The sequence below is a fragment of the Neolamprologus multifasciatus genome, chromosome 18 (genome assembly GCF_963576455.1).
Source record: "Neolamprologus multifasciatus chromosome 18, fNeoMul1.2, whole genome shotgun sequence".
NCBI lineage: Eukaryota > Metazoa > Chordata > Actinopteri > Cichliformes > Cichlidae > Neolamprologus > Neolamprologus multifasciatus.
Genome location: NC_140456.1, coordinates 27690243 through 27707281, shown reverse-complemented (window position 1 = coordinate 27707281; position 17039 = coordinate 27690243). Strand labels below are relative to the sequence as shown.

At 38.7% G+C, this 17039-nt stretch overlaps 2 protein-coding genes across 4 annotated transcripts; one reads left to right on the top strand and one right to left on the bottom strand.

Moving 5' to 3' along the window:
* The first annotated feature begins 460 nt into the window (after positions 1-460).
* Positions 461-4997, top strand: LOC146498198 (interleukin-9 receptor-like). Of its 2 annotated transcripts, none has more exons than XM_085141170.1 (10): positions 461-564; positions 1102-1175; positions 1472-1518; positions 1626-1783; positions 1868-2037; positions 2717-2850; positions 3390-3549; positions 3664-3769; positions 4136-4217; positions 4332-4997. In XM_085141170.1, the coding sequence occupies exons 2-10, from the start codon at positions 1109-1111 to the stop codon at positions 4410-4412; spliced, it is 1005 nt and encodes a 334-aa protein (XP_084997296.1). In that variant the 5' UTR covers positions 461-564; positions 1102-1108; the 3' UTR covers positions 4413-4997. The 2 variants fall into 2 exon arrangements, with proteins under 2 accessions (XP_084997296.1, XP_084997295.1); XM_085141169.1 differs by having other exon boundaries at positions 1469-1518.
* A 4505-nt stretch (positions 4998-9502) lies between these two features.
* On the bottom strand, positions 9503-15185 carry LOC146498197 (SH2 domain-containing protein 1A-like). 2 transcript variants are annotated; one of them, XM_085141175.1, is made up of 4 exons: positions 13808-15185; positions 10694-10754; positions 10460-10598; positions 9503-10295 (listed from the first exon to the last, which is right to left on the bottom strand). In XM_085141175.1, exons 1-4 carry the CDS (start codon positions 13957-13959, stop codon positions 10246-10248), a joined length of 402 nt encoding a protein of 133 aa, XP_084997301.1. In that variant the 5' UTR covers positions 13960-15185; the 3' UTR covers positions 9503-10245. The 2 variants fall into 2 exon arrangements, with proteins under 2 accessions (XP_084997301.1, XP_084997302.1); XM_085141176.1 differs by having other exon boundaries at positions 10460-10595; positions 13808-14462.
* Positions 15186-17039: the final 1854 nt, after the last annotated feature.

Below are 17039 nucleotides of genomic sequence, written 5' to 3'. Positions count from 1 at the left end.
ATGCCTCTGAGGAATCAAAATAACTCGGTGAAGTGTTGATATTAACACAGGACAGACTTCTCTGCAGGGTCGGCTGAAGCTGCAGATTGTGAGCTAACTGATTCTAACATATAGAGAAAGAAAAGTGGAGGAAAGACAGAAAAAGCAGACTGAACCAGGAAGAACCAGGGGGACAACATCTTATACAAAAAGATGTTATATGTTATTCTGTCTCGTTATTACATCTAGTTGTTATTGTTTTTACCTCAAATGTGGTTTAACCCAAATAAACTAAAGTAGATCAACATTATGTGGTTTGTATTAGAAAGCCATATGATGTTGATCTACTTTAGTTTGTTGAAGCTGATAATATTTATGCATTGATGTTGACCTGTTTCACTTTGCTTGATCTGCTTTACGAGCAAATGAAGAAAAAAAAAAAGAAGAAACAGAAAGAAAGTCTTGGTTTCCTGGATCTGAGTACAGTATGTGATGTCACGCTTCTTCTTTCCCCAGAAATGTGTCATGGTCTTCAGGCAGCGAGAGCACAGAGAACCACAAGACACGGAGGAGGGACAGCAGAAGGTGAGACTTTATTATTCTTGCTATTTACACAATTTGTAATATAATATAGCTGGTAGGAAACTTGTGAATTTACCTCGATTCATAAGAGCGCGTTACGCCAGCATAGTGAGTCATAGTTGGGTCCACTTGTCTTTTTTTTTTTTTGAGGGAGAAGATATAAACAGAGTGAATAAACCAAACCAAGTCTTTGTTTTTTGTATAAATAAGTGTAAAATGGACACGTGAATGTAACCTAGTGAAGAAGTAAGACTCATCTGAGAAAAGATGTTTCTTTGTGGTTCATTATGTGCCCACTTAGACGCGTTACAAGCACCCACCTTCTACAAGTAAGCATGTAAAAAGGGGAAGTATTAAACACAGGAAATTGCTCATTGTAAAGTGGTACAATGGCGTTCCTGTGTTTACTGTACGGTGGCTGAAGACTTTATGCTCATTAGTGTGTATCTGTGTCTCTGTCTTTCTCTGTGTGTGTGTGTGTGTGTGTGTGTGTGTGTGTGTGTGTGTGTGTGTGTGTGTGTGTGTGTGTAAAACACTCAGGTCGGCCATGGCTGTGTTTCTGATCCGTCTTGTAATTTGGTCCACTTCGTTGGTTTTGTGGTTCCCTCAAAGTGGTAGGTGGATGATTAATCGCAATGCAAACATGTCCTCAGGAAAAAAAACAATGCTTAAGAAGACTGGCTTTTGGCAATGTGATTTTTGCAGGAAATACCAGGAGCTTTATTTCAACAATGATTTTACTTTAACCTTTTTTAATCTGGGTGGTGTCTGACTTTGTTTCCTGCTTCCTTTACACAGTAAGCTAATCAAAACTGGACTACTCTAAAACCCAGTTTATAGAAAGAAAATACAAAATTCTGATCAGCTAAGAATTTGTGCTGCAGATTAAACGTGTGTTTTCTTATAGCAGCGACTGAAAGCCATGGTTTGGACCTCTGTCAGGAGTTTCCAGATGAGGTGAAAATGAGAATAAGCTTTTGTATAAACACTTTTGTTTTCTAACGACCTCACAGACGCAGTGCATACTATTTAAATAAACTGTAAACTGTACATTTTTGTATTAGATGGTTAAAATACAAAATTCAGCAGAGGAGATTTCAGATAAAGAGCTTTCAGAAATAAAGGAGACGTTTATCTGCCTCCTCGACTCAACAAATAAGCTCAACTGCTCCTGGTCATTCAACACCTTAGAGAAAGATACTCGGCTCTCTGTGTTTATCAGGTATTGTGATATTTTTAAAGGTTCATTTTAATGTGGAACAATGAACGCTACATATTGTTTTAACTCTGTACTTCTCTCTTCCAGTGTCTGTAATGAGGAAACAGTAATTAAGTCTCTAAGCCGTACTTTTGCGGAAAGAGTTGGATCGATGTCCTTGACTGTCAGCGAGGAAATATCAGGCGTAGTCTTACATTTTAACATGTCCCTGCACAACTGGATATCTTACACCTACGTGTATGACATGGACACACTAGGTAATTCTATACAAACAGTGTTGAGTAGTTATATGAACCCAATTCAAGGAGGAATGTTTGGAAAGCTCATAAACCCATATTTTATTCACAGCAGAGCACAGAAAACATCACATTTTTAAACAGATTTACTATTTCAGGAAAATGAATTTGTTGCCTGCAACACATCTCAAACTTTGGGATGGGGAAACAAAAGGCTGGAAAAGTAAGGGATAATAAAAAGAAACAGCTGAAAGAACATTTTGTTACTGGCAACAGCTCAGTGACAGGATTGAGCTTCTTAAGAGAGGTAGTGTTTCCCAGAGGTTTAGATGGGCAGAGGTTCACCAATCTGCTAAAAACTTTGTTTACAAAGTTGTGGAACAATTTCAGAATGATGTTCCTCCCAGTGACTTTGAAACACCTCATTATATATGATACATAATATCATCAAAAATTATGAGAATCGGCCGAAAATCAATATTGGACCCCTGTGGTCCTTGGGCTCTCGGGTCTCTGCAGTGCATTAAAAGCAGGCATTAATTTTAAAATGGACTGAGGAAAAGTGGAAAACTGTTCTGACGTTACACAAATCAAAATGTGAAAGTCTTTTTAGAACACATTGTAAGCTGAGGCTTGAGGTTAGGTTTAGGTTGCGTTGTTGTCAGATACCTTACTGATCATGTGCTTGTGTGTGTGACAGAGCATCTTCCTCCACCTGCTAACATCTCTGCATCGTTCAATAATGATAACCTGATTGTAAAATGGGACCTGCCTCGCACCAGAAACGCCGTTAATCCTGAATGTTTTGAAAATGAAGTGGAAATACGTGATCAGGTACAGTACGCTTCACCACAGGCTGTCATTATTCCAGATGCAACATTCTGTTTTTGGTTTTTTTTGTATGTGTGACAGGAATAATGAACAAGACAAACTTCTTTTTAACCGTGTGAGGTCTAAGGCTCCATATGTATGGCTATTTTTTTAAACAAAATAATAATAATGCTGCCCCTGCTTTGAAAAACGTTTCTGTCCACATGAAAACGCAAAAAGGGGTGGAACCAATGATTAGTGCTGTTAAGGGCATGCCAATGCAGCAGGTGCCAACTTAACCCAGACTGTACAGAAAACCTGCAAAGAATAACCACAATCTGATGCCAAAAAAGGAGATAAAGGTGCAGTCCTCACAAGATAAAAACTTTAAAAATTTTAAAAGCTCAGTTTTCAGTTTCTTTGTAAAACTATTTAAAAAAGAGGGTTATGATAAGTCATATTTAGACCTCAGAGGGTTAATTGAAGTCCAAAGTCAGAGCAATCTTATCAGTCGGCCTTGTTAAAGTGAGATTAACCATTTTTTATTAATCTCTTTAAAACAGGAAAAAACAACATCTTGGCTACCCAAACACCATGCAACTCATACAGTGGCAAGTGTAGATCCTTCACACAGCTATAGTGTGAGAATGAGGACAAGAATATCATTGCAGCATTGCTCAGGATCACATCACTGGAGTGAATGGAGTCCCACTGTCACACTGTGTAAGTCCTCTATGTCTTCTTGTGCTTGTGGTTTAAACAGTGGCTGATGATGCAGTGTTATAATTATCAACATGTCAGTTTAAAGAACAGTGCTCCTGTGTTGTGTATCTGTAGCGATGGAACGGTCAGATTCTGTGCTCAAGCCTGTGGTGATAGTCTTCATTTGTCTCGGAGTACCCATGGGCCTGCTGGCTTTGCTGCTGTTTGTGCGCTATCAGAGGTATTGTTTTAACCTGCCGCCACATATGTGACTCCTCCTTTTACTGGTTTGTTTTGTTTTAAGCTGTTTGTGTCTCTCTGATCCACTTTGTCATGATTTTTAAATGTGAAACTGGTGGATGTCGGAAAAAGAACAAAGTTGAAAAGGAGAAGTGAGAGAAAGGCATCTTTCTTCACACCACAGCATCCACCCTAACGTTCTTCAACCTACAGGCAAAAATCCCCCGGTTTGACTTGTTAACTAACCAAATAAGGAGAATGCAAAAGGAGATACAAGATAAAACACTTCCTCCCTTGCATCTGTTTTTCCCCCTTTTAAAACTAGAAGCGTGTCAAGGATCATTTTGTGTATACTTGTGTGTTTTAGGGTGACCAAGGTCCTTTTTCCTCCGATTCCTCGCCCCCCAGCAAAGTACAAATATTTCCTGGAAAAAAGCGATGCATTTAATGTGAGTACATTGTGGACTGTGAATACACAAGCTCACATTTCTAACACTTTTCGAACCACAAAGATGTTTTTTATACAAAGTTTAAAAGCTTTGTTTCCTGTCTTGTGTTGCCAGTTTTTCTATTCTACCCCATCGGCTAAGCCTGAAGAAGTGATCACTGAGGTTGAAGACACTGGGAAAAACCCTGGGAAGTAATACAGGATGCACAGGTTGAAGAAGAACAACAACAATGATGACTTTCATTATATCGAAATGTATAGCCTGTCTAGTTTTTCTTATATGATATTTCATTTCAGGAGGCGTATACAGGTGTTAAATACATGCAAAGGTTGTGTTTATGCGTTTCTATGTATAGCCTTGTAATCTAGCCTTTCAGATCTATATATACCTTTTATAACTTTTGATACATATAAAGAGTGCATACCAATGTAACAACAGTACAAAGGTTAACTTTGTATGCCTTTTTTTAATATGTGAAATAAGGTTGGGGGATGAATATTCATTAGCTGTTTTGAATGTCATTCATACAGCCTCATTCATCTTAAGCCTTCTTTTTAGATGAGTGGTGAATTTGGAGTAGTTTAGCCTCTTAAGTGCATCCCAAAAAAAGCAAATATGGTATATTTAGAGAACTATTAAAAGTGCAAATTAAAATAAAAAGAAGATGAGGACTAAAGGGGAAACACGAACATGGGTCAGCCATGGGAGTCAAGCCAGCCTTGATAAAATGTGAGATTTTAAACAAAATGTGAATAAAGCCAAGTTAACCTCAAAGAAGAAGTCTGAATTTCTGAACCGGAGATACCTGTTTTCGTATCAGAGATTTACATGCTTAAAACTACTGTTGTGTATGTGAAGCTGTTATACTTACCTTAGCGCACCGTCTAACAGTAACAAATTCAATTTTCTCCGAAAAGTAAATAAATGTTTAACCGTTGCAGGCTGAGAAACACAACAGCAGTCTATTGTGTGGTTTTTGCACTTTGGTTATTGTAAAGATTGAAAACAAGATATAGACTGTGATCAACCTGATGACGCTTAGAGGTGCTAAGATGGATTTTCACCACACTTTAAGTTTATCTATCAATGTGTGATCATGGGAAATTGTAGCTCTGTAGAGGCAACCACCGCAAAGATGGAACTTCTGTGTTGGTATTTTTTGTGAATAGATTTTGTCTAGTGATAGCATGCCAGATAGTTTTGGCTAGTATGTGATCAAAATGAAAGCCAAGTTCAAACTTGTACACAACATAGTCAGTGTATCGCTGAGTATTTAAGCATTAACACGTACCGTATTTTTTGGACTATAAGGCACACTTAAAATCCTTTAATTTTCTCAAAAATGGACAGTGCACCTTATAATCCGGTGCGTCTTATGTATTGTGTGTTATGTATTATGTATTGTATGTATTATGACCTCTAACCAATTTTATGTGGTACACGGCACTCATTAATCTGTCAAAAAATGTTTTAGTATGACATTGGTAAGCTACAAAGCCACCGATCTTGATGGATTGTTGGATCATTACGGCTACCGTAGTCAGGAGCCTCGCGGAGTATTCTGGGTCCAAAACTCCATCTGCTTCAGGTCCCAAAGTCAAACAAACACTGCAGCATCACCTAGAGTTAAAAAACTGTCTAAATTCTTTCATTTTTAATAAAATGATCAGTGTTGCTGCTTTACCAGGTGTAAACATTAATTTTAACATCCAGGCATCCATGAAGTTAGAGTTAAAAGTTAGCAGCCTAAATATGATATAGCATGTTCTGACTGAGAGATATCTGAAAAAAATTAAAACGTACAGCTCTGCTTTCACTTCCAACATAAATGAAGACAGGAAACTAAACAGCTGTTACTTTTGTAGGGTTACTGAAGTTGGGCTAGCTGGTATAGAAGCTGGTATGATGTGCTACGTGATCGCTAGCGACACACTTATGTTAGCATAACATAAACACAGTGAAGCTGGAGGAGAATGATAACATTTTTCCACTCGAGTTAACGTGAGAGTTCCCGATAGTTAGGGACAGATGCAATTGCATGGCAAGATGCTGTGAACAGACCAAACTTCAGTCAGGAGAACAACTGAGATAATCCATCCACAATACGAGGTTTGCATTAATATACTGCAACAACATGGGAATCCGGTCTGATGTCACTAGTCGTGTCTGGGCTCAAACTCCGCTGCAGGTCCCTAACAAGTTAGCTCACTAGCTTCCATCTAAATAAAATATAGCATGTCCTGACAGGGATTTTGGGAACAAATTCAAACGTACGGCTCTGCTATCACTTCCAACATAAATGAAGACAGAAAACTACACAGCAGTGATGTTTGTAGGGTTACTGAAGTTGGGCTAGCTGGTATATAATGATGTGCTACTTGTCCGCTAGCGACACACCTATGTTAGCATAACATAAACACAGTGAAGCTGGAGGAAAATGATAACATTTTTCCACTCGAGTTAACGTGAGAGTTCCCGATAGTTAGGGACAGATGCAATTGCATGGCAAGATGCTGTGAACAGACCAGACTTCAGCCAGAAGAACAACTGAGATAATCCATCCACAATACAAGGTTAGTCATTCATATATTGCTGCATGGGCTGGGCTGTAGTTACATCGTAAGGTTTTAAAAACTGAGCTTAAATAAATGATTAGCGGTAATAAAGTCAACAGTGATCACTGACTGTTTTTAGGAGCTTTTTGAGATTAAATAGAAGAAAATACAAAACGTTAAACATGTTAACAACACAAAAGCCATATTAAATGCAGACTACTTTAGGCCCGGAAGCAGGATTCGTCACATCATCATTTAAAGACCGGATAGAGCAGCTGCAAGAGAATTCAACATTATTGAATCAGTGGTACAGACGTGGAGGAAGCACGAAGAATGACTCGAGTCAAGTTTGACTTATCTGACTGTTTTGTTTCACTTAATGCATCTTATAATCCGGTGGACCTTATTGTCCGAAAAATACGCTAAACTATTGCCAGGGGCTAAGGTGAGGCAGCTCTACATTCTGGTGTAGCAGTGCAGTGTGGGAAAATGAGTCACTTAGAAATAAGTCACAAAACTTTTCTACTGTAAACTGTGAGCACCAGTAAATGTGTTTTCTTCATATGCTTTTTTCTGGTGTTTACTGGTCATGGTGGATTTACTGCATTGTAAAGTATATAGGAAAATGTTATATTAGCCACCATGGCTGCTGTCCAATTCATAGACATTATAAAGATTTTATAAAGCTGGAATTAGGAAAAGCAAAACTGTAACTAAAGAATATCATCTGCTTTTTAATTTAGAAATTTGAAATTCTGGACTCCTTCTAGAAGGAAGTCCTGCTGCTCAGCAGCCATAAACCTCAATTCACAAGTATTACACAATGTATTACTGATTACTTTTCCACTATGTAGCTTAATTACTGATTGGAGATGTTAATTCTTTACATACTTTTTCTAATCTGTAAAATGACCTTAAATCCACCTTTACATAATTACCAGCTAACAACATAAAGGCTACAGTTCCACACACCGGCCTAAAGAGATTTCATGGCGATCGCCATAGCGATTCTGCTTTAGAAACATGAGCAGGCAGAAATAGAGCTGCAAGACTGACTGCTTACATCTGCCTTTGTTATATGTTGAAGATCGACCTTTCGCTACTGGGCTCTGAATAGTATTAAGCAGCAATTTTTTTAATTAAAAGATATTTTCAACAAAATATAATCAGATAACTAAGAGTAACTCATAGTGTAGAGATCTGTCTCAATGAATCTGGAACATTACACGTAAGCTTTACATTTATCACGTAATTTCCGGAGCAGACCTTTGCTATGTCCCAAAACATAGGCTGCATCCTTCTGAGGATCCGGCCTTCGTGGCCTACGTGGGCTGGGTCCTTCGAAGACCGAGATTCAGATTTGCATCACCGCTGTGTCAGTAGAGTTTAATAAACTGCTCCTTGCTATCTAAAATATAACAGGACACTGGCGTAAATTCTTGTTTAATCAGTTTTCTGTTTGACATTTATTCAGCTGTGTGAAAATCCCAGAGAAACCCACGCGATGGTTTAATAAAGTTAAATTTAATATAATAATCTAATAACTTTGATCTCAGCCAAACCGATTTACTCTGGAACAAATAAAACTGAAAAAAGCCAAACAATTACATTTTTTAGTTATCCGAGTGACTTATATATCATGTTTAACCTGAGTAGCGAAAGACAGCGGGGATCTGAAAACGAAGCCGGGAGTCCGTTGCTCTCACAGCTCGAGTGACCATTGAACCCCCCGGCAAGCTATCGAGCGGGTGGGTAACAGACGTCTCCCAAAACATCGGCGCACTTTTGCAAATATGCGATGTCTTGATAAACCGAGCAGATCTTTGAAGTTTACACAGCTACTTTCTCACCTGAAAATAAGTTAAAAGTTTATTTTGTGACCCAGAAAGATTAATAAGAGTAATATTAAAACTTAGTAGCAGCCGCCATTGTTGGAAACTGAAATTGGCCGGGCCGCGCTATGAATTCCAGGATATGGTGGGCCACAAAGGACACACCCAACCCATCCTTCAAATTCGGGGAAATGAAGGACGCATTTGAAGGAGTCGACGAATTGGGACAGCCTTCGTCGCCTGGCTGTGACGTAATCGGCCATCAAATGCAGCCTCCAAAGGATGCAGCCTACATTTTGGGACACAGCTCTTGTGTCCTCTTTCTTTCAGCTTTTGTCATCCCTCAGATTACATTTATTACACATTAACCTTACTTTTCTCCCTTAAAGACACAACAACTGTATCTTTAGCTAGCAAAAACACTGCTTGCTAATCTGTACAGGAACCATTTGAGCAGATGCTAATATTTTTTGAGCTGTTTGGAATTACTTGTCATACTTACATGTTTTTTTAATTACCTCATTTATGCTTGCCCCTCCTCTGTTACACTTTTTACGTGTTTATGTTACTCAATCTTTGCAGCATGAATGTCTGACAGGAACAAGAAAGTGTGCAGGCTTGTCCACAGCATCAGTGGGAAAAACCACTGGCTGCAGAACATGAAAACTGCATTAGCTTGAAAGCATCTTGTTTTAAACTGCCCTTAATGAATGAAGGTGTTGGCAAGAGTTGCAGCTGATGTGATGTTCGCGCAAGATGAGAAGCTCTGTTTGTTTTAGTATCCATCTTCTACCTGTCCATAAGAAAAGAAATTTGCACATTTCCACCCAGAATTTACTGTTTGTATACATTTCACAGTCACAGAATTCTATACAAAACTCCTATAATTGATCTGAGATAGTTTTTAAATATATTAACATTTAATTAGTAGCATAAGTTTAACAGATTTGATACCATAAAGTAATTTTCAGACCTGCTATCACATGTTGTCAGTTATTGAGAAGGGATGTGTGAAAATGAAAAAAAAAAAAAAGGACAATTAAAGTCGTTGCGACAGAAAGTTTGGTGCTCACAATAGATTTCACGGTCTACCTTTCCTGCTCTGCTGCGTTTGCTACGTCGTTACAATGAGCGAGCATAAACCGATAAACCAGAAATCAAACAGTTCACTGTACACGACTTTCTCAACGAGACAGAATGCAAACAAACGTCAACAACCTTGATCCAAATACAGCACTTGTCAAAACTTCTACAACATAAAACATTACATTAAGCCTGACACCATTTGGACAGAAATCATTGATGTACGCACCCAAAAAGGTAAGTAGCATGAGGGACCACATGTCAAGAACGTAGGTCTGATGAAAAAGACACTGCATAAAATTAAAAAAACAAAAACAAAAGAAAACTCAAAAAAACAGCAACAAAAAAGTGCTCCCACTCATGGCGTGTGTTAAAACATTTAAATATCTTTCAGTAGCAGTTTGCGGGCTACTGAAAATATGTCCTAAACCATGACTAAATCAACACAAAAACTGAAAATAAATACACAAAGAAATTGTGAAACGGGGCAGACAAGATGAGTGAGGCGCTGTGGTTTCTGTCGGTTTGATCGTCTGAGAGATTAAGAGCACGATGGCCTCAGTACACAGAGCTGCTGCTGCTGTTGTTCATTTCCATGTAAAGAAACTCTGTGGTGGAGATCAGTGAGACTGTGTTAGAGGTGACTAAATAGATTATGAGTCAACATAGACATTTTAAATGAGTTTACGGGTGTGCTTTTGCCTCCGTGGGTGAATGGGCCGTGTGTGTAAGCAGGGAAAAATATGCGCATGTGTGTATTTGTGTGTCATACCTTCGCCCAAGCTGTTTCGTACTCGTGTTTTGTCCAGGGGATCTGTGAGCGGGGCTATTCCAACTACAGCAGTCCTCCTGTAGCCTTCTAATAGTGCCTCCAGAGTCCTAAATGTTGGTGATCTGACTGTTGAATCCTGCTAATCAAAGAAACAATCCCACATACACAAAACTATAAATGCTCGCCTTATGTTGTGTTTGTGTGTGTGTGATCTATATCTGTGTGTACCCCCACCTGAAGGCACCAGCCATCGGCAGAGCGTAGGAGCCTGTAGGTGTGAACAAACGGTGCTTTCCTGTAAAAAGAAACACAAAAAACGACAATTCTTAAGTCCGAATGACTTTCTTTAAAATCTGGTGTATCTGAAAGTGTATATCTGAAAGAGACACAAAATGTGGTTTGGGGTGGAGGGTGATTCAGTGATTTCAGATGTGTGTTTCACAACCTGAAACGAGTTGCCAGAGCAAATCTGATTGATGTGTATATTCATATTTTCCTTTATTTTGTTGCTTATCATATTATCACCCTGCAAAACAAAGGTTGCAGTCTGATTTATTGTGTCACAGCATGTGGCAAATCTATTTTTAATAGAGGGCGTTGTTAAAGGCTTATTGTATTGTGCACATCTGACACGTAACCCCCTCCATATGTACTTTTGTTACATTTCTACATACGCAGTATGGGACACCAGCCACACTGCAGAGAACAGCCCAGCCTGGACAACATTTATGCTGGCTGCCTGCATAAGAGAGCTACCAGCATTACTAAGGACTCAATGTCAGGGGCTGTGACCCGGCATTTTGAATTCACTTTGTATTTTTTGATTTGTTATATGATATTGAATATATGCTTAGTTCTGGTGTTGCCATTATTAGTTAGGATTTAGTTGAGTTTTATTCTAGTTTAGGTTCCCATCTATGTCCCCTTCTGTGAGTCTGTTCTTGTCTTCTGTGCTAGTTGTCATGTCTACGTCTCTCAGTGTTTCCTGTTTTATTTTGAAAGTCTTGTTTCTATGTTTACTGTGTTTAATGTACCTTTCCCTGTTGTGTCATGATTGTGTCAGCTGTTTTCCCCATATGTTTCCACTTCCCCTAATCACCTCTGTGTGTATTTGGTCTTTGTGTTTTCTTTTAGTCATCGTCAGGTCATCTGTATTCCTTCATCATGTATTCTGCTCAGGTCGTGTTCAGGTTTCATGTTCTTGTACATCATATTTTCTCGCACGTCCCTGGTTAATGCTCGTGTCAGTTATCATAGCTATCACAGATTGGTCATAGTTCAGTTTTTCCAGTTTGGGTTTTAGTTTACTTTTTGCCCTGTTCGCCTCTGATTTGTTTTGGTATTCGTGTTTAAGCAGTCTGGCTCATTTTTTTTTTAAAGACACAGTTCTGTCTCCTTCCCTGTCTGCACTTGAGTCCACTTCATCATCACACCGCTGTCCCCTGCCGTGACACTCAGTGTCTCAGATTTGGCAAAAGATTGCTGTATTTTTGTTTGTTTGTTTGTTTTTTAAAAGGCTCTAACAAAACTGCACTTTGTACCCCACCCCGAACGCAACAATGTGGATGCTTTTCTGATTTAACAAAGATCGCTTCAGGTTCTGCGTAACTGAGATGACATTGTGAAAATTTTAGTCCAATAAGAGCTCAACCACAGCCAAGTATAAGAGTAAGATACTGCTTAAACATTGGTGCAACAGCGATATCGATCTGTGTAGAATATCAGTATATTAATCAGAGGGGCCATTTTGAGCTTGTGGGTAAAGTTTGAAAGCAGGAAGTATACTTTTTTTAGATTTATATTATTTTACTTATGTTTTCATACAGGGCTTATAATGTATTTTTAAATGGGGGCAGAAGTTCTTTCACCTAAGTATAACTTAAATACTTCCTGTCATAATTTTCAAGTACTACATAATAGCAGTTATAACCTCACTGGAGATTATGAAATTTTTAATTTTATTACACAGTGGAACTTAAGTCGTGGTTATAATCAAGATAAGATTAAATAAATAAATTGATTGGGCTGTTAATTTAATAATATTTTTTTTATTATCAATAATCCAGGTACTTTTATTTATCCAGGTAATTTTATTTATGCCACATTTAGCATAAAATAAAATAACATAAAATATTAGAAATGTTCTATTTAAATGCAACATTTATCAAATGTCGAGTGTAACAAGCATCGTTTTAACAGTTTTAGAAAAATGGTCAATTATTTCCTACTTACATAGTGGGGCTGCAGGCTGCATCCTAACTATCCGAAATAAGCATTATTTTTGGTGTATTCTATTCTGCGTAGTGTTGGAAACTACGTAGTGTAGGAAATTACCATTCCTAATTTTTAATATACAGCATGGAAAAATATGAAATTTTAAAAGACTGAAGGCGAGGGAGGACACAACCTTTCAGTCTGGACCTCTAGAACAGTTCATTATTCCAGGTCAGTTAAGTTGACTCAGTGGAGCTTTCTAAAAAACAGTTAAAAACTTTTTTGTTTAATCGGGACTCCTGTTGATGTTCTTTTGTTGTGTATGTTTTTCTTTTCTTCTGTTTTAACCTAGTTCTCTATCGATATTGATTGTGTTTTCATTGTTGTGCAGCGCTCTGTGACTTTCATGTCTGTGAAAAGTACAATACAAATAAGCTTTACTTACCTTGTTACACTCTCTAAAAGCTTCCCTTACCTTTAAACACATATCACTGAAATGCATAACAGCCAGCAGCCCAAAAACCCAGTGTAAGAAACGGGGATTAAGATACTCAATAATAGACCCCACACCCCCTAAAAATACTGAGTTATTACAACAACTGAAAAAAACGACAACTGAGCATTTCTCCTTTAATCTAAAATATCAGAACCAGAGTCCGAGATTGTAGATTTATATTGCTTCATTTTGTTTTTCACAGAGCATTTGCACATTTCAGTCTAGTTGTGTGAAAATGTGTCCCAGTTGTGGGACTACGGCTTTTCTGCATGCACGCTTGTCTACACGCACTCCCAGTGTCTGTGTGAGTGTTTTCTGGTTTCTTTTTTTCTTGTAAACCAATCCAACAGTAATCATTAATTATAATAAGTAAAGCATCATTTGTGTAGTTTTTATTTTTAAATACCAAGAAGGTATTTGTTACAGCATAATTAGTATCTCCTCATTCGAGACTGTCAGTTGTTACTCCCTTGTATCTGCAGTGTGAAATACAAAGTTAATATTACAGCGCTCTGTATATGTACTCATAAATACATACATAATTAAATCAAAAATATCCTAGCAAACTCATAAGTTTGCACAAATACAAGAAAACTGGCACTTTGGGTCACACTTGTACCGCTCCTCCGGCAGCTCACCTCACACACAGGCAGTAGGCCCCCCGCACTGTGCTGCTGTCTCTCAGTAGAAAGCTGCCATCATACCCGAATCTCTCCAGCAGCCGCTCTGTGTCCTGACTTCCAATACTCCCATAGTAAATTGACTGTACCAGCCTCCCTTCAGTCTCCATGTTGGCTCAATGGCAGAAACCCATCTGAGCCTTTTTTGCCAAAGTGCAGCAGACACCAGCAGCAGAGGAGTGTGTGAAAGGCTATGAGGCAGGAAAAGCCTTTCTGGTTTTCACACTTTTGTGTCATGCAGCTGCACTTCGCACGTTCTTGCACTTTTTTTAACCTGAATCACGCCTTTTATCTGTTGAAAAGCGAAAGTTTGTTTTCTCCTTTGCTGTTCGGCCCCTTTCGAATTGTTGTTCTTGTTCAGCAAGTCACAAAAGAGAGAAACAGAGGAAAATACTAATCACCCGTGTTCCACCGCTTTAGGAGTATTTCTAATGCTGCTGTATATACAGATAAAATAAACTGACACACATGTGTGCATGTGCATGAGCCACAAATGGGACTGAAAGAAAAAAGGGTTAAGCAGACAGTTTATATATGTCTGAAAATATATAAACCACACACATATGCATACACAGGTTCAAACTCAAAACCTCAATCACAGGTGTGGTTTGGCACTACCATGTTTATTTGTGGAAAAAAAACTTAAAAATGGAGCTGAAGTGCGTTTTTATCTTTTTAATAAGAAAGAAAAGCTTCGAAGAAATATTCATATTCACATTAAACAGCAGCATGAAGGAGCAGCCTAGCTATACCGATTAGCACATACAACAGCACAGCAACACAACTGTGCAAGCAGTGCTCTTACTGTTCATGCAAACTTTAATATATTTTACAAACAGATTGAAAACAGTTTTAAGACCTTTTAGATTCACAGAAGGATTTAGCCTCAGTTTAAGTAACCCCCCCTCTGTTGTTCCAGTAAACGGGACCATCACAGTAAAATAACGCTCAGTCTTGAGCTTGCCTCCTTTTAGATCCACAGCCAGAGTGCAGCTCCCTCCTGATCACTCTGCTAGTCTTTTGAATTAGTCCATCCAGTAACTCTATTAAGAGTAATGACCTTAACTTTTTCATGAAACGTGGTGTAAATCAGTTGTATATCACCACACGTTTTTTGGACGTTTATCTTATAATAATCACGCATAGTTAATTATGTCAAAGAACAGAATGGGACTCACCAAGCACTTTAAATGTGTGAACCTGATTAGCCTCATTGGCCCCTTTTTCCACTCCAGATTTGAGCATTCCTTGTTGGATTTTAACGTTTTTATATTTTAAAAAATAATCGCCTGTATATACTCCCATGTTAGTTGCTTTTATTGTTTTAACGCTCCCCTTTAACGATAATAATCGAAACAGCTATAAAAAATTTTTTTTAAAAAAAAGCAGCAGCAACAGGGATTTGTGGGGTTTACTGCATGTGATAACTATCTCCACCAGGTGTCGCACTAAGGAATAGCAGCCACCATTAAACCGCTGGAGAGGAAGTCGATTTCCTCGTTCCCCTCGACTGCTTCTGGACTGCTTCTGGGCAAATAATGATTAACCGTAAAAATTTGACCCGTTGAATCGACTGTGTTGTTCCGCCTCAGCTTGAAAAACATAAAGCAGCCACATAAAACTGTGCAGCCCGCATTTCAGCAGCAGCATTCAGGTTTGCACCACATCACAGGGAGGAGGACCTTCACGTTTGAAGCCTGTGTGGGAACTGGAGGAGATGGTTTCAGTGGTTGATGTGGACCGGTGTTGTGCCAAAAACTGACTTCCGGTTCTTGGCAAGAAGTGGCTGCCCATATTTGAAGTGTCACAAATAACACGTTGGCATGTAATATGTGAAATATATGTCAAACGTGGCCCTCGTGAATGATATGAAGTCTCCTTGGGCCACAAACAACATTTCTGTCACAAGGTAGAAGCCCCCATCAGTTTTTAGCAAAGTGATTTTTATTTATCTTTTATTTATACAGTCTAAAAGTCTGGTTGACATTTTTTTAAATGTGTTTTTAAGAGTAATCTGGCCAAGAGGGCTTTTCTACTCTACCTGAGCGCTCTATACAACTTGCCTTCTATGTAAGTGCTTTCTATCTAACATTCATACTCCTATGGATGCATCACATAACAACTTGGGCTTCGATATCTTGCCCAACGAAATTTGGCATGTAGACTGGAATCGAACCACCAACTTTTCAATTAGTAGATGTTCTACTTCCTGAGCTACAGCCACCTCCACCTTTATGATTTCTAAAAACATCATAATGCTGAAAAAAAGCTTAATAATTTTGAGCTGTCACCATCACCTGGTTCAAACAGCAGATCAGCATCACCAGTCCTCTCACCGCAGCCTGTAGCACACATCAAAGAACAGCAAGCATACAGAGTGATTGTTGGATACGTCATATTAAAGATACTAATGTTTTTGTTTTTCATTTAAACTGTAATCACAGCAAGCAGTGCAGTGGTTAGAACTGCTGGCTCATGGCAAAAAGGTTCTGGGTTTGAATCCAGCTGGGGCCTTTTGTGTGCAGTTTGCATGTTCCCCCCATCTCTGTATTGGTTCTTTCAGCCCTGTGATAGATCCAGTGTGCACCCCACCATTTACCTAATGACAGAAAATAAATGGATGGATTTCTCTTTTATTTATATAGCACCAATTCACAACAGTTTCCTTAAGATGCTTTACTGGTCAAAAAAAAAGAATTTCCTGTTTGGGGGGGTGGGGGGGTTGTCTCATTGTTGCCCCTCTGGTGCACCTGTTGTTAATTTCATTAACCTCGAAGCAGCTGAAACTGATTAACAACCCTCTGAAGCAGCAGTAAAGCAAGATGTTCTTGGACCTCATTGGAGGTGAGCATGTCACTAGCATGTGCATGATGTGCATGCACAGTAAAGACAATGAATCCGATCTCTTATATGAGAACCACCTGTGTATTTTCATCTCATTTTAATTCACTTTTGCATACACTTGTTTCCGCCGCTGAATTCACTCAGCTCATGTTGGTGAAATATTTTCCTAAAGTTTGCACTCCTCACTTTCTATGGGTCACCAGAAGAGCACATGCATTATATATAATGAATATATTTTCTTCACTGCTTGTTACAAGTAAAAATGACATCGGGTCCAGTGGGATAGTGACTCAATATTTTTTCCAATCTCCTCTTTATGTGAGCTCCCAAAGTCCCCACAGTCCCC

Coding starts and splice junctions, on each gene's coding strand:
- LOC146498197 (XM_085141175.1), bottom strand. CDS start 13,959: ATGGAGACTGAAGGGAGGCTGGTACAGTCAATTTACTATGGGAGTATT. Junction 10,755..13,807: donor GCCTACTGCCTGTGTGTGAG/GTGAGCTGCCGG, acceptor TTCTTTTTACAG/GAAAGCACCGTTTGTTCACA. Junction 10,296..10,459: donor ACGAAACAGCTTGGGCGAAG/GTATGACACACA, acceptor TCTCCACCACAG/AGTTTCTTTACATGGAAATG.
- LOC146498198 (XM_085141169.1), top strand. CDS start 1,109: ATGGCTGTGTTTCTGATCCGTCTTGTAATTTGGTCCACTTCGTTGGTT. Junction 1,519..1,625: donor GTCAGGAGTTTCCAGATGAG/GTGAAAATGAGA, acceptor TTTTTGTATTAG/ATGGTTAAAATACAAAATTC. Junction 2,038..2,716: donor GTATGACATGGACACACTAG/GTAATTCTATAC, acceptor TGTGTGTGACAG/AGCATCTTCCTCCACCTGCT.